The sequence below is a fragment of the Pinus tabuliformis genome, chromosome 5_1, assembly GCF_031772625.1.
Source record: "Pinus tabuliformis cultivar Carrire ecotype Pingquan chromosome 5_1, CPIR1, whole genome shotgun sequence".
Lineage (NCBI taxonomy): Eukaryota > Viridiplantae > Streptophyta > Pinopsida > Pinales > Pinaceae > Pinus > Pinus tabuliformis.
The window spans coordinates 115,807,221-115,832,000 of record NC_142305.1 but is presented as its reverse complement, the minus strand read 5'-3'; the positions used below and the strand labels follow the sequence as shown (position 1 = coordinate 115,832,000).

Below are 24,780 nucleotides of genomic sequence, written 5' to 3'. Positions count from 1 at the left end.
TGCGGTACCCCCAACATTAAAACCATTTACTGTTCACAACCCCTCCCGCAATCCACTCATGATTTCATTCACCATGCAGGGTTTAATCTTGCCGGACAATGTAGCGGGTGTCAGTTTATTTGCTGAGTGGTTGTTTCGTTGTTGTGGTTCTTTCCATTACATATGACATATTTTATCTTATTTGGTGACTTCTGCACTATGTTTTGTAGTGACTGCTTCAAGTACCATCTTACCTGATGATTCTCTTGTAAAGTCCTTTCCACAACAGAAACTCGACACATTATATGTTATAGGAGCCGGAAGCTTAAGGATTTCATTAATTCTAATTCATATTTATGATTACTCCTGTAAAGAGAACCTTTCATAGCTTTGGGGAAATCAGGGCTATTAGAAAATGAAGATACAACCTAGTTCTCAACTTCTCCACCCGAAAGACCCTTTCCATGAGATGCTCAGAGATGAGCTCATTCCAGATGTTAGAATCATGGGTTTTGTTTTGCAGTTAGCTGTGCTCTGGATGTTTTAGATTTCAGTCTTGTAAATGGAAAGCCAATGAGGATTTTTATATCGGGAAAAGCAAAGGAGCTTTTTGAGTCTCAGGAAGAGGATTTCATGGAGGAATAAGCAGATACGCATGACTATTAGATTTGACCAAAAAACAAATTTCGCAGTGTTTTCAGTAGGTAATTTTCGGGCTCATTTTCTGGACAAACAAATAAATTTCTAAATTCCAAGACATGGGTTTTTTGCAGGATGGGCCCAATTTGGTCCACCGCAGGAATTTTTGCGAAATTGTCAGCAGAAAGAGAGATTTTGCTAGTTTTCTGAATGGTATATGTTCAGTTCCGTTTTCTGCAAAACACCTGTGAACAAAAATTGGCATTCTTTGCAAAAATTCTGAAGAAGATATTAAATACGTTTTGAATGTTATCTTCTCTAGAAATCTTTGCAGAAGTAAAATTTTAACACAAGAATGTTGTTCAATTCGTTGGTGTTTGTACAAGACCGCCTCATCTTGATTCTTGTCTGGAAGGTTTTTGTGATTACTTGAACAGGAAGGAGTAATTGTAGCATTTCAATATATCAAAAACAACTAGAACTCAATACAAGGGTGGATAAGCAGCTCTTCTCAAATGTATATATATGCTTGAAGACATGTTGGAAGTACAAGTGCCCAGATTTACTTTCATCCCAGTAGTGAGGTAGATGCAACCTTCAGATTTTGATTTCCATTTCTGGACATTTTCCTTTTCAGAGGCAGATGCCTTGATGCTAGTCATGGTGCAAAGTACATGAAGGAAAAGAACAGAATAAAATGAAGTAAAAGAACCGGAGATTATGAAGTTTTTGCAAAGAGAACATTGTTTTGTGATTTGAATTGTGTTGCTTCTTCATTAGTGAGTCTCAGTATTACTTGGGAGCGGGAGCGGGAGCGGGGAGCGGAGCGAAAACGAGAGCGGGAGCGACCATTTTCAGAAGCTCCCGGTTTGGGAGCGAATCCGGGAGCAATTTTTAAAAAATATATATATTTTTTAATTTTTGATACATATATGTCAACAAAAACATGTAGAATGATGAATGATTGATCATTGAACCATATCACATCAATCATCTACACTCTAGAAATTATAATCTTCATCAACCATGTCCACAAGTTAGTAAAATACATATTACAACTGCAACATAATGAGTCTTGTGAATCATGATTCATCAAATTCAATCTTAAAGTTTCAACTTCAAGCTTTCAATATTGAAAATTCAATATATAACATTTATCATCACTGATCACCAAAGTTGTACTTGTAAGCTAAGTTTAACGGTTAACCATTATAAGAAGTAATATCTTAGATATTTCTAAGTCCTAACTTCTAACTATTAACATGAAATGAAATGTTATAAAATGAAACATGAATAATGAAATGAAATGAAACAACTTTAGACTTTCACGAAGCATCATATTCATAATTCACAATCATTACCAATGAGTTATAATTGCCAACTTCAAACTTCAAATTTTCATTGTCACAGTCATATATTGTTTACAAAAAATATCATTGTGATATGAAAGAGTCAAGAGTCAAGAGTCAAGGACTCAAGACTCAACAATTATGAAAACTAATAGAAACTAGAAAAGACAAGTAAATTGTAATCTAAATGTGGCCCTTGCCAAGAGAGTCTCCAGGAGTATAAGCAGGTCGTGGTGGTCTTCTAGGAGTCTCCCGCACAGACCGACGACCAGAACTAGAAGACACATGCCCTCCACGTGAGGGTGTAGATGGAGGTGGCGACAGCAAAGGAACAAGACTCGGACCTCGAGCACTACTACTGGATGGTGGAGGTGGAGGTGGCATGGCTGCTGCAGCTGCAGCTGCTTCATCTTCATCCCTTATAAGTTCCTCTTCCAGTTCTTCAAAATGCATTATACCATCCTCCAAATTGTCATCCTCTGGGTGATTGTCCCAAATTTTATATGTGGGATCCTCATAAGCCCGATCACAATAATGACTCAACAACGTCAAGTTATAGTGCACATAAACCAAGCTTTCTGCTCGGTTTTCATTGAGTCTGTTTCTTTTCACATTGTGTATGAAGCTGTAGGTGCTCCAGCACCTCTCTGCAGAAGAAGTATTCACAACCTGTGATAGAACTTTTTTTGCCAATTTTGGCAAAAGTCCATGGCCGCCATATGTTTCCCACCATGTGAGAGCATCAAATCTGTCTCTGTCTTCCATTGCATGGAAGGTACCAAACAAACTAGTGCCACTGAAGTATTTGCCTATTTCAAGGCGCACAGCTGCACATTCCTCCCTGTCAGGTATCAACTTTTCCAATGCTTGCAAATATCCACTAGTTACCTCTGCATCTAAATGGGGTTTGGTCCTAATCCCACCCCCTAGTGCAGGTTGGCCCAACCAAGATGTAGAGTAGTATTTTGGCGTAAGGATATACGCCAAGCAATGTAGTGGAAGATTAAGTTTATTCCACCGTACACACACAAAATCGTGAATCATTTTGTACAAGTCGGGATCTTTGTTATGAACAACATCTTTTATTTGCCCCAACATGGTATCCATCTGCTCATACACCTCGCCAATCACTGGTTTGTCTGTATCTGCAAACCGAATCATGTGGTAAATGGGCTTGGTGAAATCCAACACTTGCCTCACACTTGTCCAAAACTGACCATCAAGAGCGGCCTCCTCCACCAGTTCAAAACCTTGCCTATCAGCTGCTTTTGTAGCCCTTTCCTTTAATACCTGCCAATGTGGACTTGATAAAATGCTAGCCAATGACTCTCTTACCTTCAAAAGGCGCCTGAAGATGAGGTAATAACTACCAAATCTGGTCTTCGCAATCTTCAACAACTCCAATCTCGAGTGATTGCGGAAAAGGCCATGTGTATTGCTATGATTTGTAATAAACTTTATCATTTGTTTGCCTTTCTTGTACAAATCACCAATCCATTGGTATTGTGCATTTTTGTTCTTCACAACATCATGCATCAGAAGGTTCAATGTGTGAACCAAACATCCAGACCAAAATATGCTGGGGTATATATCCTCAATAATTGCTCTCGCTGCCTTACAATTAGGAGCATTATCAGTGATGACTTGGATGACATTGTATGGCCCAATACGGTCAATTTTTTCAAGTAATGCTTCTGCAATGTTGATGCTGGTCCTGAACTTGTCCGAGTAATCATGTGCAGTTAGAAAGATGGCACCACTAACAGACACAGCAAGAACACTTATCAATGGCTTGCCTTTTACATTTGTCCATCCATCAGATACAATGGACACCCCATGGTCAGTCCAAGAACTTGTCATTCTATTCAAAGAATGTGATATTTTTGCTTTTTCGTGATCAAGTCCAACGGTTCTTGCCTTGTCATACCCAGGGCTCTTGTATCCTTTAGGGGCATCATTTATGGCAGAAACCATTTCGTGTCAATAAGGTGAGCGAAGAACATTGAATGGTATCCCACATACATAGAGAAACCTATAAACCTTTGAATCCACATCATTCCTACACCCATCATCAAGGAGATCTAATATGGTTCTACATCTTAAACCTGATGACCTTATGCCTCCATATCCACTGCCTTGGGAGGATGCTGAAGGAGTTCTTTGTGCTTGTGATTGTGAGCTTGGTTCAAAGAAACCCCTTGATTTTTTTTATTTGTATTGGGCTTCCTCCTCTTCCCTTATGTATTTGGCTCTATCCGCTGCTGACACCGCTGGACAAGTTTTGATTCCTATTTGTTTGTCTCCATCCCATGGCCTTTTCCCGCAGAGGTGTTTTCTGGCACGGGTGTATGAACCTGTGTAATCATTGTTGCAATGGGGGCAATGAAATTTAGTGGTTCCACCCCCTTTCCCTGCTTCAGGCCTGTTAACATATTTCCACAATGGGGTTTGGTCTTGTTTAGTTTTTTGAGAGTCATGTTCACCCTCCTCCAGCTCCTCCTCACCGGGGTTTTCATCAAATCCACTTTCTCCAGCTTCTTCATCCCCCTCTTCATTTTGGCCCCTCCGTTTCCTACTCTCCAGCACCATAATAACCATAAAAGGGACCAAGAAGAGGAAAATCCCAAGAAATATAGCCAGGTCCATGATGTTTGATATTTGTAGGCTTTTGAATCTGCAAATTAATTTAATTTATTTAGATTAATTAATTTAATAATTTTAATCTATTAATTTAATTTAGATTCATAATTTTTTTACTAAATATAGTTAATAAACTAAATTAAACTACCTAAATTACTACCTAACTAAATTAAACTAACTAAACTAACTAAATTACTAAGTTACTTACCTCTTTGCAGGCTTGTTGCTCGCTCCTCGGCACTTGCTCCTCGCTCCTTTGCTCTTGCTCTCATTCAAGTGATAATGAAACGTTTGTTTGCCCCATTGGGCTTTTAAAACATTTTTTTTTTTAAATTGGAAATTTTTTTCGCGTCCGCGGCCTTTTTTCCGCCCGGATCGCTCCCGTCGTCAGTCGATTCGCTCCGGGAGCGACGGGAGCAACGCTCCTGATGTCGTTCCCTAAATTGGCAGGGAGCACAATTTTTTTTATCGGGAGCGTGCTCCCGACCTGCTCTCGCCCGGAGCACGGATTGGGAACGGGAGCCGGGGGGAAGCGCTCCCCCGCAACACTAGTGAGCCTTCACAAATGCTCAAGGTTCAGGATTTTGTTATCCATGAGGATAATTCTTTGTGGCATGATGAATAGGTGTTAGTAGATTTCCCACTCTGAAGTTCTTTCCAAAGACCAATAAGGCCAGTGAAGATAATGATGGTGGTCATGATTTGAATATCTTTGTTACATCTATCAATGAAAAGATCAGCACAAAAGATAAGATGGTAGTTATAGAACAGGGAACATAATCAAATCTCCAGGAAAAATATCAGTAAGCCAATCAATTCCAACTTTGAAGGAGAGGGATACAACTAGCATATGGTCACCAGATAGGGCTACTGGTGAAGAACAATAGAAGAACTTCGATGTGGATGAATGGCGGGAAAATGACATGCGGAGATCTGAAATAGATCGAGAGGATGGTGATAATTATGGGACCCTTGAAATGTAGGAGCTGTAGGGCTTTGCAGGAAGCTGGCTACATAATTGCTCATCCCCCTGAAAATAAGAATGGTGGTAGTTACTCTGTAGACGAGGAAGTTAATGTTATTAAATCTGGTATTGTAAACAAAAATTGCCAGTGCTTCCTTGTTTTTATAAGTGCAATGGTTTGTATTTTTCAAACTGGAAGAAAAGTTGCAAAAAATTGGATGCATGAATCAAGGAGAGGAGAATGGATTCAACATTTGATATTTATGAGCAGATGCGTCATTAGATCTATTCTTGATGGATTGGTTTTTTAGCCTTCATGCTCGAAATTTTACTTTTCTGAGTCTGTCCCGATCATCATATACAATGTATCTTTCCTTGCTAGTATGAATAGGCTTTGTGAAAATTTGGTGACCCTGAATCCTACTGCAGCAACTGATAATGTTTCTTCTATTTGTTAAATCAATCAACCAAATTATTTGCAGTTTCCTACGGCAAATGTCAAAACATATGCACTGCAGCGTTCACAAAACAAATACTGCGGAAGAAATAAAAACACTGGAAAAATGGATGCACAAACACAATAAACACAATTATTTTTGAACAAATGTCCCCAGAAAAACCCAACTTGGGAAAACCAGTGCAGCCGCTGAGGGTTTGATTATTTTGCAGTAGTAAATCTAAGTACAAATATGTGGAAGCTCAAATCTAGCTTTCCATACAGAGAAAATAACTGACAAATGTCTAGTAAGAAAAATCTCACTTCCACCGGTGATCCGACACTGACCTTAGCTCAAGATGAGCTGCCCCTTGTTGCTTTTGCACTGCGTCAGCCTCTCTGTGGAGTACGTTGTCTCTCTGCTATGCACTCACCGGACTGGAAAAACTTCATTCCAACCTTACTATCCATGCCCCTCTCATTGCTTCGAAACTACTGAATCACCTCCAGCAACTCACAGATGCTACTCTGGAGTTCGATTTCCCAGCGATATCGAATTCCTTGCTCCTCAAGTGTGTTCTCCAAACCCATAGAATTTCTTCTTATAATCTCTCGTTGAGGCTTCAACGGCCAAGATTGAAACATAATTGATGGCTAAGATGAACTAGAAATTGATCCATGTCTTCTTCTAGAAGATTCTCACCATGACTTAATTAATACCCTTTAATTAACTAGATTTCCTAAGTTTAGACTTAGGAACCATTAAAAAAAAGTTAATTATTTTAAATAAGTCATCTCTAGGTGGAATTTCCAAAAACGATTTATGGGTTTTGAAGAATACATGTATTCTAGCCTCTCCACAAAATTTTGTGGAATGTGTTCTAGCCTCTCCACAAAAATCAACACTCCCTCTTAGCGAGGAATCTGTTCTAGCGCTGCAAACCACTGAAGCAACAACCTGTCTTTGCACCACCTCCTATTACGCTGCTGATGTCTACCTGTAGCTACCCACCAACTACTACGCAACTCTGATAAACGTTGCATCCGCGTTGTTGCTGGCCCTGCTAAACTGCTGCCAACACTGCATCTGCACTGCAACTCCCTCTCCATATGTTGCTCCCGCAACTACAACAACTGCAACGGAAAAGCATCCAAAATTATTGAACCAATTATGGTCAGTATGATGCATCTATGATGCATCTGCCACCCATGTCCTGACTGCTACTAGATTCTGCGTTGTCACTGAAACTTTTGCGTTGTTGCTGACCCTTCTCTATCTAACTGCACTGCTGCCAACTCTGCACTGCGCTGCCCAGTATCTGACCTGCTACTAGCTACTACATCTGTCACTCTGGCACCTGACTGCACCAATTGTTACTCTGGCACCTTGGACGTTGATTGATTTCCATATGGAGATCCATTTCCACAAAGGTCCAAAATATCTTTGTTTCTGTAATCCGCGCGACATCCTTCGTAGACCATAAAGAGGCGCATTGCGTGGCCTCCGGCAATCCTGCCTCAAGAGGAGGAAATTGGCTATCCTCCGGCAATCTCCATGCAACGAGCACAATTGATAGCAGCAACCAAGCGTAGTGGAACGACTTGGTTTCTGGGCATCGCGGCAGTTCACTACGAACTCCTGACAAAGGTACCTGGCCCAATTAAATTGTACGCCTTTCGCACACTATGCAGCAAGTGAAACTACTGGCGTCGGAACTTCGTCCGCACGACATTTTCTCATAACCTTCCCTACTAAAATCTGGGCAGCGAATTGAACTGCCTGGTCTGTAATAAAAAGAATGGAATACCCTCACGACTTCTTGAGGAGGCCATAATCCTTCTTCATCTTGTCTGCAAGATCTTTCTCCCTAGTCTTCCCTCCAAACTCCTTGGCAAGGTTCGCGCCTTTGTAAGGCAGCCGCGTGATTTTGTGAATCAACATGTTTGTGATGGGGATAGGCTCTCCTAGCCATAAGCACCCATCATGCACCAATGTGAGGAGCTAGCGCACACATCGTATTAATGGGGGTGCGGTGATAATGTGGCACCAACAGCAAATTGAGCAACCCTGATTGCTCAACACCGCGGACCCATTCCATTGGCTCCAATGCTGTAACAATGTTTCTTCGTAATAGATCTTGCGCATATATTTATCCGTCGCCAAATGTGGAAACTTAGTGTGGTCCACGAGGTCCCAATCCTCCATCTTTAACAACAGGATCCGCGCGAGCCGAGGACCTTCAAAGGGGACCTGCTCAGGCAGCAAGGGCGTGGATACTGTAAACTTCTCGGTATCAGGGTCCTTCGTTACCTTTGATTTTCCCTTCCGCGGAGGGATATACTTTGGCAGCCTCGTCATGGGTTCCACCCCTTCAGCATCAATATCCTCCGTTCCCTGGAATTCTTCCGCCTCCAAATCCACTACTCTTTCTGGCTGCTTGTCTTTCTTTTGCTTTGCCTGTGTTTTGGTATGCTTTCTTGGTGATGCGCGCACCAACACCTTCTTTTGCTTGTCTTTCTTTTGCTTTGCCTGTGTTTCGATATGCTTTCTTGGTGATGCGCGCACCTACACCTTCTTTTGCTTGTCCTTCGCAAATTGTTTTGGCTTGGCTGGTTGTGTTTCTCTAGTAGGGGTGTGCTTTGGCCTAGGTGCAACTGGAGCTTCCATACTTACAACTTCCGGGGTTGCTGCGTCAGAGACAACATCGCCACCATTTACAGTTTCAACAGGGCTTGAGGCAAACATTTGGTCAAGGATAAGCTTTCGGTTTATCGTAGGAAATTCAGCAAACAATGGGCTCGCAACTAAATCTTCCCAATACACGGCTCATAGGCGACAAACAGCGAAATTCAGCAACAAGTCTTAGAGCGCAAAGCGTTCTCTATTGGACCAGCACGCGTAATTTATAAGGGGTTTTGAATTCAAATCCGACCATTCCCCCCAAATTCTGATAATAAATGTTGTTTTGGCGGCAAATCCTCAATGATTTTTGCCTTAATGAACAGTAACTCCAACGGTCATTTTCCTGCTAGGTTGCGCGGTACCTTCCCTTTTGCCGCAGCTTCCTGGGCGCAGCTTCACTGATTGCATCTTTGTCACTCTTCACGCAGCCTGCTCGCTGCGTTGTCCACCAAGTTGGGCATTGTAGTTTATACTCTCGCGCTCCCTTGCAACTGCTTGGAACACTAAGACTATCCTGCTGCCATATAGTCATTGTGCAAGATCCCTTGTATACAACTTCAATCTGCTCCCATTCACTCTTCCTGGGAAGGGTTCCCCATTCAACTTCACGAGTTGAACTACACCTCCATCTGTAATTTCTTTGACAATATACGGCCCTAACCAATGCATCTGGAATTTACCCAAAAATTTAGTCAATTTATTATCATATAACAAGACAAGATCGTTTACCTTGAATGTGCGAAGCTTGATATGGCGATCATGCCATGCTTTTTCGCGTTCCTTTTGTACTTGTTGATGGAATCTTGCCAAAAATTGATCTTCTTCGAGCTCCATCAGCTACACAAGCCATTCCTCCGCCATATCCGTCAAAGATGTTATGCGCAGACTAGGCACAATGTATTCCATCGGCATTACGGCTTCGACCCCATATACTAATCTGAACGGCGTTTGCCCTGTCAACTTCTTACAAGTAATCCGATAAGCCCAGAGTACGACAAGTACGCGTACATCCCAGCGATTCCACTGCGCGTTGCAGATCTTCATCACTGCGGTCTCGTAAATCTTGTTAAAGGCTTCAACAGTTTCGTTTGCCTGTGGGTGATATGGTGTACCCTTCTGATGGTAGACCTAAAATTCCTCAGTCAACGCGCTGATCGTTTCATTCAAAAAGTGCGTACCCCTGTCACTCATCAACACTTTCGGGCAACCAAATCTAGTTAAGACATTCATACAAGAATTTTGCTGCCGCAACCCCTGTACAATCCTTAAACCAGCTATGCTTCTGCTTATCTAGTTAGATATTTCATCGCAGTGATAATATAGCGCGCACCCATTTTCTTTCCAGGGGGCTGAATTGGCCCCAAAAAATCAATTGCCCACTTTTCAAAGGGCTAAAATGATACCTGAGGGTGTAGTGGTAGTTCATCTCTTCGCGACGATCTACTAGTTCTTTGACAGGCATCGCACACCTTACAATATGCCTTGGAATCTTTATGCAATGTTGGCCACCATAGACCTGCACGCAAAATCTTCTACGCAGTTGCCTTACCTGCATAATGGCCTCCCGCAGCTCCCCATGAGCTTCAGCGAGAATGCTGTCCTGCTCAAAGTCCGGTACATATCTTCGCAATATTTCATCTGCACCCATTTTATACAAATGTCCCACAATAACTGAAAAATCGATCGCACACACTACTAATTCCTTCTTTTGTTGACTTGTATATCCTTCTGGTGCCATCCCCGTAGTCAAGAAGTGAATAATGTCTGCAAAATGGTCATCCGCTACGCGCACCGCAAAGAGTTGCGCATCTAGCAACCCTTCCTCCAAATTATTAGGTTCTTCTCCTATTTCAATCCGCAACAAATGGTCAGGTCCCACATTTAACCTTCCAGGCTTCACAGTGACTTCAAAGTCATACTCCTGAAATAATAACAGCCATCTGCAACCCCCCCCCCAACACAGGCTTGTTGACCAGGTATTTTAAGGCAGAATGATCAGTATACATCTTGAAATGTCCTCCTAATAGATAATGCCTGAATTTTTGCAGCGCGTAGACCATGGCCAACCCTTCGTGCTTAGTCGTTGAATAATTTTTCTCGGCCTTCGATAACTTCCTACTTGCGAAGGCTATAGGATGGTCCAGTTCTTCACCTGCCTGTGTTAGCACGACACCTAGCGCAATGCAAGAAGCATCCACATGCACATGAAATTCCTTTTTCCAATCGGGGAATACCAAGATCGGTGTAGTGACCATCTTTTCTTTCAACACATCTAAACTATGTTGACATTCTTCGTCCCAACAGAATGTCACGTCCTTCTTTAGCAGTTTCTCCATGGGCGCAGTAATTTGAGCATAAGCTTTGATAAATTTTCTATAGTATCCCGTATGTCCCAGCGTTGCGCACAACTGCTTGACATTCCTAGGGGCCTCCAAGTTCACAATTACCGCAATCTTTGCAGGGTCCACCATCAATCCTTGCTTGCACACAACATGACCTAACAAGATCCCAAAAGGAACACAGAATATGCATTTTTTCAAATTCAGCGTGATCTGGTATCTGCAACATGTATCCAACATCAAGCGCAGACTTGCTACATGGCACTTCACTAATCCAAACACCATCCAGTCATCAAAGTATACCTCCAGAAACTTATGAATGAACTCCTTGAACGTTGCTATGACTACGCGGGAAAATATCGCAAGCGCATTCTTTAGTCCAAATGGCATCACAGTGTACTGGAAACAACCCCACTCCGTTGCGAAGGTCATTTTGCTTCTATCTTCTGGCGTGATCTTGATTTGATGATACCCTGAAAACCCGTCAGTAAAGGAATAGGCCTCCTGCCCTCCAACATTGTCTAGCACTTCATCTGTGAACGACGTCGGAAATGGATCGTGGACACATGCATCGTTAAGCTTCCACAGATCTACGCAAATCCTTATTTCGCCCTTTTGTTTCTTTTCTTGAACCACCATCGGGCTCACCCAATCGGATTCTTCAACAGGTTCTATGATGCCTGCCTCCAGCATCTTATCCAGCTCCTAGCGAACCTTTTCCTTATACTTAGGATTAAGGCGGTAAGGCCTTTGTTTAACAGGCTTCGCATCCAGCTTCAGTGTGATCTTCATAATACCCAAATCACCGATTATGCCCTTTAGATCTGAAAACTTAGTTGGAAAGAGATCTTGGTATTCGCAAAGTAATTCAGCAACTTTATCTACTGTAGCGTCATCCTAATAATCTCCAATTTTCGCGAACTTTGGTTCTTCCTTAGTGCCAATGTTTACTTGCTTTGTTTTCAGAGGTGCGGAGATGTTCGAGTTTTCTATTTGTGGTCCTTCGACTTCACGATGCCCTTCTGCCTCTGGAATATTGATGTTCCTTGGGTCTTATTCTTCCTCTTCAGCGGTCACGTTATAGCATTCCAAGGCGCGGCGCAACTAGGTGCTCTAGTCTGGTTGGGTCCATTCCATAGGTTCCTTCAGCGTTCTAAAGATAACCACCTTAATCTCTTGCAGTGCTTCATCGATGCTTGCAAAGCCATCTTCAAAGCTAAAAGTCAATAAGAACCCTTCCTTCAATACATCCCACTCCGCAGTGCCATGGCGGAGCTCTGTTTCCAGATACCAGTTCATGGGAATTGTGTCCAAGGTATGACAAAATATGTGTACCCATTCTGGCTGCGGTTTTGTTCCCCATGCTTTAGTCCACTTCGCTAGGTGATCGCGCGAATCATCCCTTCCATTATACTTCTCAGTGATTCTAGTGTTAGCACGCCCGAACCGTAGCTTCATCATTCTTCTATAATCTCGCCATCCAACAAAACTATCCTTATGCGTACCCCACCATCGTGCAAGTGTAGCACGCAGTGCCAACTCTAATGCTTGGAAGCGGTGGTCCTCAGGGACTTCATGCTCAAATTCATCCAAAAACAAATCTACGTCAGTTAAACCATCATAATAAGGTAATTTTCTTACCTCCGATGAAACACAGCACAGCGACTTCGTCATCATATTGCATCACAATGTAGAGACTTCATGCAAGTGATTCTGCCAATGTTCTAATTCCTCGTCTGAATCAGAGGTGCAGGAACTCTCTTGGTCCCATGCAATCTGCCCATTTGCCGTTCGATTGATCCTGAACTGATCTCGCACTGTTATTTTGTAAATTTGATCCAGTTCATCATCATTTTCCTCATAGTCGCGGACTGGTTCAGTATAGCGCGCCCTTTCTGTTGGGTCCAGTGGCAATATAACTCGGAGCGACTTTCTACAAATGACATTGTCCTCTTCTTCAAAGTAATGACCCCATTCATATCAATAGCCCGGTCAATTCCCAGGAGCGCGGAGTAGGGATTACTGTCATCAACGATTTCTATAACTTCAAAGTCTGCCACTGCGCTCGTGCCTTCAATATCAACTGTTACTCCATATAACCGTCCCATGGGCATGATTTTTTGCTGGTTCACCATCCTAAGCTGAATCGGGGACCACTGCAACGCAGGTCTCCCCATCCTTTCCTAGGTTTGTTTTGGTAATACGTTCACATCGGACCCCAGATCCAAAATGACCTGGTCCATCTCATAATCACATATCTACGTCGTTAGCCTCATCTCTCACCCTGTTCGTGCCTTATGCTTGCCAATCTTTTTGACTGCACAGTGTTCACCAGGGGCCTTTTCCTTGTTGGCACATTTATTTATTAGTTCCTGCAGGCCTTCCATAGCCTTGCTATCGCGCAACAGTTTCATGCAGGTCTCCAAAAACGTAGTGAGTATAGAAGGATCAACATCTGCAAGCGCACTAAGTTCTTGTATCTTGCCCTGGCTTTCTAAGGTGGAGGCCTCCGCGAAGCTCTTCTTAGCTTCCAAAAAAGTTTCCTTAGCGTGGTCCAGATCAAAGCCGACTTCTTTCTCTGGTGCTTTGCGGACCCATCCTTCTTCTTCAAGTTGTTTACCTTTATCAGCGCCAGTCGTCATTCCACTTCTTAGCACAATATTAACGCTTTGATCTTCTTCGCGGGGCTCAACCCTCATCATCTATAAATTTTGCGTAGGCTATTGAGGCTGTGTTTTCTTCTCTTGCATTTTAGCTATTAGCACCGACCATTCTTCTATAGTATGATCAAACTGTCTGCAGTATTGACATGATGGGTGTGTAGGATTCTGGCAGTCTCGCGCATAGTGCCCCGACTATCCGCAGTTGTAGCAGATAATCTGACTGCGACCTCTACCAGGTCCTCCTCCTCCTCGGCCTCGTCCTCGACCCTGATAACCTTCGCGCACTCCTCCGACACCTTGATCTGGAGGCCAAGTTTTTTCTTGCATACGGTACGTAGGGGTTCTTTCCATCATCAGTTCATAGCTTCAACAATGGCACTCATCGTGGCCCACGGATTTGTAGAAATTACAAAACAACTGTTGGGGTGTCTGAACAAACTTCTGAAGTAAATGGCAATTATCCGTTGCATGTTGCCCAATAACTTGAAAAATGGCGCACCACAGCGCAACCCCCATGCTCGGCCCTGCTGGGGCTTCTGGCTTCAGGGGAATCGGCCCCCCTCCTATAATATAATTTGCGTACACGGGACAATGATCCTTATCATGTCCATGGCCCTTGCACTTCAAACACCAAACTTTCGCACGCACCTCAGGCTTAATTTCCTTGTCTTTCTTCAAACTTTGTATTTCTAAGTGTAGGCTTTCTAACTGTGAGTGGATCTGTTGTACTCCCAGGTTCGTATTCTGAATAGGTGATGCATGCAACCTCATCGCGATCTCCAAGGCTTCTGCCTGTGTTTCTATCTTCTGTTGCGACAGAGCAATTCTCAAGTGGGGCAAAAGCGACGTTATAAACCATTCGCGATGTTGGTTATCTGTGATCTGCATGTTAGCCTCTCTGATCTGACATTTCAACCTCTGATCAAATTCCCAAGGCGTTTCTTCGACCCTCATCATGATCTCTTTAAATCCAATTACTGACTGTGAGTCAGATTTAGGTTTACTAAACTCTTTGTTGAAAGTCGTCTTAGTCTCTGCTAGCATCGCAAGAGGATTATCAGAACAATACTTAATGTACCACGTTAGCATGCGATCCTGCAAAGCGGTAACCAACTGTGCCTTCTTTATATTGTCATCAATAATCTGTTGTGTTGTCCATACAGCGTTTGCAACAAACCAGAACTGCTCTGGATCTTCACTTCCTATGCCCTTGAAGATTGACATCTTCATTGCATTCGCCATATTGAAGGGTGGAGGTGGAGGGGTGGGTGAAGGTGTATGCAGTGGAGGTGGAGGTGGAGGTGGGGTGGATGGATGGTTTGTTCTAGGAATCCCCTGAGTGATTAGCTGAACAGCGCTTCGCGGCGTAGTCTGCCCCGCCCCTTCATCGTCACTTGAAGGAGGTCCAATCAAGGGGCTATACTCTGGTCCTGATCCTTCATGATTTCTAAAGAATCTTCCACTTCGCATAGACCCGAACATCAAGGTAATGGCATCACCTATTTTTCACATAACAGCATTTTAATCCAAGTATTCAATGATCTTAAATACTTACCTTGCGATCCCTTGAAGAATCTTCGCTCCGCTTTGCTATAGCTGACTGAGGTATCAACTGCAAATTCTGTAACAAATCCTCCTAGAATTCGATCGAGCCAATGATCGACAGCCCGCGCGATCTTGTTTTCAGAGGCTTCTAGTCATCGCACTAATTCTGGAGTCCACACTATAGGACTATTGAGCTTCCACCTTCCTTGACTATCTGTCAACTTGGCTAACCACTCGTACAGTTCAATTGGGAAGGTGCAGAAGAAGATTTTGTGTATCTCTGTATACAGATATCTGTCCAACCAATCTTCCTTTGACAGGCACGGATTCTTGTTTTCTTGCGCTGCGAACTCGTGAATCTTCCGATCCAACCACTTTTCAATTTCTTTCTTGGTCAAGTTCCAATGATGCAACATCACACATCTCTTTCAAGCAGATCCTGGTCCCAGCAACGGAACCATTTGTTGGCTTAGGGGGTCCTGACCTAGGTTCAGAGTTAGTTGCGCCAACCAACAAAACCCTACACTATTGGCCCTTTCGGCAACAACCCGCGAAGCGCACGCTGCAGTCTCACCCGAAGCAATATGGGGGGATGTAAGAACCAAGTTTCTGGATCTACCTTCACGTAGATCAATAAACTCTTAGGGCACGTTACTGCAACTCTGTCAAAACAACCTTCAGACCTTTGCAAAGGCCTACGATCAGTGCTTGCGGACCTTTAACAGTGGATTTACCTACTTACACGCATCAGAAAGCAATCCTAAATTGGTGTTCACGCAGATCTACTTAGGTCGTTAATAAACACAAGAGGAATCACCAAAATCTTCGCGAAATTATTTAAACATGCATTACGTACATTATTAAGACTTATTCAAGAGAATCGCATAGCATCAATCAATATTTCATAAAACAATCATTCATCAGCGGCATATAACATAAATAGAAATACTCAATAATTCTTCAGAATCTTGTCTTTATTGATCTCAATTCACAGATTACAGACTCAAACTGCCCTATGCACACAACTGTTGGGGTTCACACACTCAACTGCGGAGCCTTTCTTTCTCTATCTAAGCGCAAGGAGCAGAGCCTTCCTGCCCTAGCTTCTTCAATCAACCCAATCCCTTATCTTAGCTCTACTTAGTTACCTCTTCCTTTCGCTAAGACTCACTATTTATAGACTTTTTTCATACAATGCCATGGTCCGCAAACCATGGGTGAATCTCAAAACCGACTCAAAATTTATCCAAAACAAGGGGCTAAGCCCCTTTGACTCCTAATCATCTACACGCTCCGCATCCACAAATTGCGGAAACTTTACATTATTTACAAATTTGGGTTATCTTAACCCCAAACTAACCCAGGGGACCCCATCCCAACACTGAGAGTCTAGTGTTTCATGACAGGTCCAAGCATATAGACATCAAGTATCATTTCATCAGGGATTGTGTACAATGCAGGATAGTTCAGCTACAGTATATACCTACAAATGAGCATGTAGCAAACATTTTGAAGAAAGCCTTGGGGAAGACAAGATTCACCTTGTTTAGAGACAAGTTAGGTGTTATGCAGAACACCATCCTCTCTAGGAGGAAGTGTTAGTTTGTGTAACTCGGACAGGTGTTCTAGTCTCAGGTGGTGTCTACGAGGCTAGAAAAAACAGATGGATTAATTTTCTCCAATACCCATAAAAAGTTTCTAGAGGAAAATTGTCTTAATTAGAATTAATTAGCCAATTTAATTATTTTCCCAAGTCTAACTTAGGAAAAGTGGTTAATTAATCAAAATTAATTGAGACAAGTCGATTTATCTCTAGTGACTTCTAGAAAAGTCATTTGATGGGGTCAGGATGATCTTAGCCATCGATTGAGATTAAATCATAGTTGTTGATAGCTCAATGAGAGATTATAAGAGGAAATCAATGGGCATTTGGAGAACACATTTGTGTGACAAAATTTTGAAGTGATAGCAAGGGCACAATGATAGCGTGGAGCAGTGTTGATAATATCGCCAATATATCGACGATATTTGAAAATATCATGATATTTTCGGGAAAATGATATATCGCCAAGTAAATATTGCGATATTTTCCGTTTTGAAAATATCAGCTATGTTTAAAAATCTGAAGAAATAAAAAATAAATATAAAAAAAATATATATAGAAAATATAAAAATATAAAAAGATAAAAGATAAAATTGATTTTTTATGTTTGCCAATATTTTCCTATATTTTGGCGATATTTTTGCCAATATTGCCGATAAGATTTTTTCAGGACCCTCACCGATATTTTACCGATTTTCAACACTGGCGTGGAGGACATCAACAACGATGTTTCAGTAGGAGAAATTGAGGAGAGAATTTCCAAAGAAATTCTTCACAGAGATTCTATTATTCTAAGAGAAGGAGCCCAAATTATTCTGCAAAAGGGGCATTGATTTAGCTAGTGTGAATTCTCAGTTTATCCAGTGCGAGTTGCTCGAGCTATAGATAGATTTCCGGTTGCCGGAGATAGTTGCCAGAGGAAGTGTAAGTGGCTTTAGTGTGTTGCTGGAGGCAGTATATCCGCCGGAACAATTTTCCAAAGGCTGAGCGAGTTCCTAAAGGAGGCCATGTGCAGTTCTAGTCTAGCAAATTGATGGAGAAGTTGCAATTGCACAGAGAGGGCCGAGTTGGTTTGCAGAAGGAAATCGTGGATTTCCAGTTCGATTTTGCCAGTCGAAGTGAAGCAAAAATATTGCCAAAGCTTTGCTAGTGTCAGGCAAGCAATTGATTAATTGATGTGCTGCTAAATCTCCAGTCACTTTCAAAAGTTGAAAGCTTTCAGCTCATACTTATGCTGCAACATATTTTTGTCTAGATCAATATAATCACTAGGCAATGTATTGAATAAGTATTTCAGATATATGACATAGGTAAAAGGGAGGATATTACTCCTTATGCTGCTGAATCTTCTATCACTTTGGAAGAATTAATATGATCCACATCATACTTGCTTGTCAGTTCATCTATTATTTACTTGTGACCTCTCAAACCAAGGATAATTCTTGTAAGTTGATAGTTTTTATAATGAAGAGATGGAGGTGTTGCATAATACCACATTTCCTTGAAAAAAGGCTGTGCAACTTAGTTCAACAGTACCCATCTGAGTGATCTTTCTGCAGTTTAGTTTACAAAAGTGTGTTGTCGTTATCCTTGCACAGAATTTCATCAAAATATCCTTCAAGTTACAAGGCTCTGGACCTGCCTCATCTTCCAGATATTGCGAAGTAAATGTTTTAAAAGATATCATTAGCATGTCCATAACATTATTTCCAAGCAAAAATAATGCAATACCATGCCATGATCTCCTATAATGCATTACCATGGAAACTAGTGTGCTTATGATCAAAACTTATGCTCTTTACCAGCTAACCAACGTGCTATGAGAGTCACAAGCTCTAAAAATAAGTAAAGATATTATCGTAAACAGCACGTTCTGAAAGTATAAAGTTATACATATTGTGAATGTTTTCAAACTGTAAGCTTAGACAACAAGGGAAAGGAAGATTTTGAGCAACAAAAAGTGCCTGAAGTACTATACATAACCATTAATACTTGCAGATGCAAATTTCAAAATAAAGCCATAATAGTGCATCAGGCATTACTGCCTTGAAAATGAAATCATTCATTGTAACTAAACTCGACATTCAAACTCAGGTAAATAGAAGCTACAAAAAAAGAATAATGTATATAGTAAACAAAATAAAATTGCTGCCAGAAATACCTGTTAAGCTGGGAAAGTTGCGCAAGACGAATATATCATTAAAAGTCAGACCTGCCAATAGAAAAAGGTATGACCATGTAAGCATTAACCCATCAAAAACTCAGATTATATCCCACAAGTGTATCTGCCAAGATATCTCTTCTATTAGCAAAATCCACCATGCCATCACAAGGTGGAAAATAAAATTTAGGTTTGGAATCAAAACAAACAAAGCAAGATATTCTGATATACCATAAAATTGAACAAGGAACAAACCATCAAAAACATCCATGAAATGAATCCATTGATAATTGGCATACCTTGACCACCATAACCTCCAAACAAATACAGTGCACTATCTCGTGCTACCAACCCGTGAGCAGATCGGCCATGTGGAGAATCAGATTCAGGACTCAGAGTGCTCTCCCCGACTGATTTCCTAGTACTGACCAATGTCTTTGTCTTCTCAAAAATATGCCATTTCAAATACAAATTTGATATGCTAGAAGCCGGGGACAAAGGAATCTACAGATACATTAATCACCAGTAAGTATATAAGTACCCTTGTAAATTTGTATATGCATAAATGGATCCATTATTTGATTGTGTCAAAAGCAAAGATTCTATACACCAGAGCAAAAGGTCAGAAAATATCCTCCTAGCTTTTATGTTATGGAAACATAAAAAGATGTGACTCCTAGAAAAAAAAGGCCAAACATTAATATGTAAACCCTCCTAGACAAACACAGAGATTGGCAAATTTATTGTTTGATTCTATTTGCTCACAATTAGGACGAATTAGCCTATTATTCATGCTTCCTCATGCCACCTATTTTTTTGTCCATCATTGAGATCGCCCATCTCCATTAGCATTTAATATGCACTTTCTTATCTTATTTATCCACTTTTCTGAAGCGAACAAAGTTCGTTCTTCGAATTAAATACTCTCAAAGACTAGGAATATGAAGATATCCATTGAGGATACAAATATTATATATTAAATGTATGAATATGAATGATCATACAATGAGACTGAGGGGCCTGCTTATATATTAGGCAAGTGCATCTGCATGGAGAGTCATGTCCTATTTAGACATGCCTCTTCAACCTAATTACTAATTATTATTAACTAATCATTATTACAATTATCCTCATTACTTTTATTTATATTATTTATATATATTTTATTCGTAACATTGCCTTCCTCCTCAAACAAGCTTTGTCCTCAAAGCTTGTTGAAGAAAAAGGCTTGATCTCTTTTTTGGTTTCGAATGTCTTCTTGTCTCGGCACTGTCATCTTTGTTGATACAAGTTGAATCTTTTAAGTGACAAACAAAATTGTCGCACTAAGAAGGGATCAGACAGTCCTAGATTAATCTTCTGTGGAAAATTCTGATCACTGGAATTTCGTAACAAATTGTCATCATAGGACTGGATTGAGGTTAAATCAATATTCTTTGGAACATCAGTTTATTGTTTTTGTTCTGAATGGTCCTGATACATAACTTGGTTGAGTTGTCTACTCTCATGATTCGGATGTAGATAGGTAACTTTTTTGGTTTGACTTTCCCTTATTAGGTGTGTGGAAATTTTTTTACCTCCTTCTAGTACTATGGTTGTTGAGTTAGGTACACAATCTTTGTTTGGAATTTTCATCATCTGGATTGTAACATGTGAGTGTGTTTTTCCTTCAACTGATTGATCCTCTTCTTGAGTTCTGCTATTGACTGGTTCAGTATTTGTTTCTTTATCTTCAACTGGGGATGTTACGACTGGCGACTTCGATACTTCCTCTTGAATACAATGTTCTAACTTGTCTTTTAACAACTTCTTGTCCTTCTTAAGCTTTTTAACTTGTGTTAGTAATTTCTTGCTATGATCCTTAAGTCGCAAAAATTCTTCATCTCTATCAACAGTGATTTTGTCAATTTTATTTTGCATATTTTGTAGAACTTTTTTACTTTCTTGAAAAATTACTTTTGAAATATCTTGGTTGTCTTCTGGTGTTACTAGATTTGGCTTCATGGTGACATCCTATAGTGTTATTTTTTTCTTTTTGTAAGAAAATGTCAAAAACTTATTTTTCATATTCAAGATGAAGGAACCACGGGTTTCCATTCAGGGTGAACCCAAAATAATGTCACCTTGATCGCTCCATGGGGTTTGAACTGAGAAGTGAGATATAAATGTATAATCCTCAATGTTTAACTGTAAATTGGTTAGGACATATTTTTTGTTGCCAAAACAATCTAATTTTTCGGTTATATTTGACTTCGGGATCACTAATTGGTTTGCGATTTTAGGCATTATATAAATTTTATCTTCGACAGGTGAGATAGCAATAGTGACATCTTTTCCCGCAATTGACCCTTTAATTCTAAATAGCACTGAAACATAATTACGTAAGTTTTTGGAAATCTTTGTTCCTTCAATTCCAAATTAGACTCCATTTTTCTTTTCGTCGACAATTTTATTGAATGATACTAGGTAACTTTGAATAATCCTTGGATGCTTCCAAACCTCCTTATAATTTTATAAGTGGGCACTTGGATATATATCGACTACTTAATAAAAGTTTTTAGTATATATCACCACTTTTTTTCCAAATAATTTTTCATAAAACCTTAAGATTTTTTGGCTGTAAATTAATTTTATTTTTTTTAAACAACTTGTCTCATTTTTAATCCTTTTAAATATCACCTTGTTTTAATGAGTTTTTAACCTTAGTTTTGTTTTAATGGATTTTTAATCTTAGTTTTATTAAGGTCACGACTTGAATGTCAATAGTAATTATGTATGCTAAAGAGCCAGTGTTTCAAAACGTCACGATGCATTTTGAACGTTACAATCTTTCTTGACAGTGGCTTGAACAAATTAGTAACCCCGACGCTCAATTTAATACAACAAACAATAGTGGCTATAGGGTTGATAATTAATGTCACGGGCTGGATGTGTGTGGCACAGGTGGACGGCAGCAGTCAATAGACGGCGATGGGATGAGGCGTTTTGAGGGTGAAACGTCGAGCGGTGGGAGTTAATAATTATGATTGGTTTGATGGCTACACCTGATGGAGCACAGGGCCGAAGGAGTGCTTCAGGCTACTGAAAGATGGCATAGACGTGGGCTGTGTGCAGTAGCGGATCTCAACAGAACAATTGAAGTGAACAATGGTATCTATGCAATTGGTTATTAGCACGGATTGGTTATCGGTACGGCGATGGTAGTTGTAAATCCAAACGACGAGACGGGCAGCAAGAGAGGCGGCAGAGGTTACGGCCCACGACGACAGCCGTGGCGGCTAGGATAGCAGGCACTACTGCAAATCGAGGGTGTCAACGAGCATAGTTACAGTGATGGTAGTGAGCTGGTCAATGGAATGCAGATGTATTGCAGCGTGGACTTTTGTAGCAGTAGTGGCAGCATCAAAGAATGTCGACGGGCTGACTGTTGTAACAGAAGATGAGTGGCAACGTGATCTTTTTGGCGAATCAAACTTGGTGGAATCAGCGAAGGTCTCGTTCGATGGCGGCATTGTTCTATGCGACGTTTGTGCAGGAGGAACAACATGCGAACGAGGTAAGGGACAATTGTTCAATCTAAATGTGGCTCGATGGCCTGCGAAGCTGTGTGTGGGCAAGCCAAGTACGTTGGTCTTTTTCTTTTCTTTTTTTAAATTATATTCTATGTTTTTTTTTAATATTTATATTTTTTTCCTTTGATTTTCTTTTCTTTTCTTTTAATTTTTTTTTAATGAACTCTTTTTTTTCACATTAATTTTTTTATTTTATTTTATTTTTATAATTTTTGTAAATGCCAAAGTTCTAAATGGCGATATGGAGAAACTCCAAATTCTGGTAGCGAAACACTTCAACGACAACGATGTTGACGAATTTGACGGTCAAAGACTTGGATCAAAAAACTTGGCTCTGTGCAGCGGTTAAACAGCCAGAGGATCGAACAGCTCGGATACCAAATGAAGTGAACAAAGTTCGTTCTTCGAATTAAATACTCCAAAAGACTTGGAATATGAAGATATCCATTGAAGATACAAATATTATATATTAAATGTATGAATATGAATGATGATACAATGAGAGTGAGGGGCCTGCTTATATATGAGGCAGGTGCCTCTTCATGGAGAGTCATGTCCTATTTAGACATGCCTCTTCAACCTAATTACTAATTAACTAATCATTATTACAATTATCCTCATTACTTATATTTATATTATTTATATATATTTTATTCGTAACATTTTCTCAAGTTTCCTACAACATTCACCATTAGATATTACAGACCTGCAAGATCAAATCTACTTGCGTGAGGTGTACAAAGAGATTTGAATAAAAGACTGCTAATTGATAGGTGGATATCTAACAATAGTACGAGATATTTGTATGAATAATAAATTGATTCATCATGTACATGGTCATGTCCTTCATACATAGGTGACTTGTATATTGTTATTATTAGTAGTAGTATCTCACCGAACCCTCACAAACATAACTAAAAAATTGGGGTATTGATACCAGGATAGCCATCATAAAGCTCTCTCCCTTCTTCCCTAAGTATTGATACTAGGATGGCCATCGTAAAGCTCTCTCCCTTCTTCCCTGAATTTCTAGATGGAACATGGATCAACTACCAAATACATAGGGCTACTTGTATGAATGTGTGTGCATTCATATTTATATTCTTTCCAAGTTAATCATCTCACCCCACCCTCACACACAGAAGCAAAAAAATGGGGGTATCGATACCAAGCTAGCCCTCATAGAGCTTATCACAGAAATGAGATAGATCATCAAATGCTAGAAAACTAGATAGGGTTGAGACAAAGATGCAGACAATAACACAATCTTATATCTTGAAAATAATTGGCAGTGGACACCATTACAATGAGATTGACCTCTTATAAAGAAAGAGTTCAAGAGGTCTTATTAGTTCAAAATCCTTAAAGCTAATAATAGCCAAAACCCTAACTTTTATAGCACTAAGTGACTAAAGTGACTTTCCTACACATGTAAGCCTTATATTCTAAACACCCTATTAACACTTATATTGTTGAAAACAAAATTTATTAAAATCAAATATATATTGATTGTAAAACAAGATATCAAAAGTAATTAGAACCCAAACAATCCTCAAGCTACCATCATGCTTCTGTCCTTAGCTCTGATACCATGTTGAGAAATCTAGGGCAGCTTAGTTAGGACTTATTTAAATCTGATTTCTCTTATCTTGACAACTTCTTGTGATAATCTTTTTACTTCTTTTTCTTTGTTATTATACATTTATCATCAAGACAATTGTCAAAACTATGAAGATCACAAAGACAAGAACACATGACTTAGGCACTCAGCCAGGAAAAAACCCCTTTTCTAGGGGAAGACCCAAACATTCTTCTTCTCTTCTTTAGATTCAAATCAAGTGAGACAAACAAGACTTCTTATAACAACACGAAACCTTCCTCCATCCATCAAGTCAGCTTTCTAGACAAGATTCTTCATGATCAACTCAAATCACATACTTTAAGAAGGTCTCGGCTCTTTCCTTCAGTTTATACGTTCAACCTTGCAACTTCATTTGTATGCTTCAAGAATCTTCACATGTGTGGACTGTTGCAGGAGGAATTTCAGTCTTCCTTCATCTTCAATTGGACTCTCCTTCATCTACAAATCAAATGACCTTACTTCTTTTCCTTTTTCGCTCTTCTTTTTGCCTTAGAATTGCAGATCGAATATGTTACATGTATGTGCTCTCAATAGGCTGAATGCACTTGTATATATATATATATAG

The 24,780-nt window shown here is 40.3% G+C and overlaps 1 protein-coding gene across 3 annotated transcripts in view; it reads right to left on the bottom strand.

Moving 5' to 3' along the window:
• LOC149163695 (uncharacterized) overlaps nucleotides 1–24,780 on the bottom strand; it is a 411,291-nt gene that overhangs the window by 347,468 nt on the left and 39,043 nt on the right. For all 3 annotated transcript variants that reach the window (XM_089431820.1, XM_089431821.1, XM_089431822.1), the window contains exons 6-7: nucleotides 19,301–19,505; nucleotides 19,002–19,052 (exon numbers count right to left, since the gene is read on the bottom strand). In XM_089431820.1, the coding sequence (XP_089287946.1) occupies nucleotides 19,002–19,052; nucleotides 19,301–19,505 (256 nt within the window). The remainder of the gene's footprint in view (nucleotides 1–19,001; nucleotides 19,053–19,300; nucleotides 19,506–24,780) is intronic.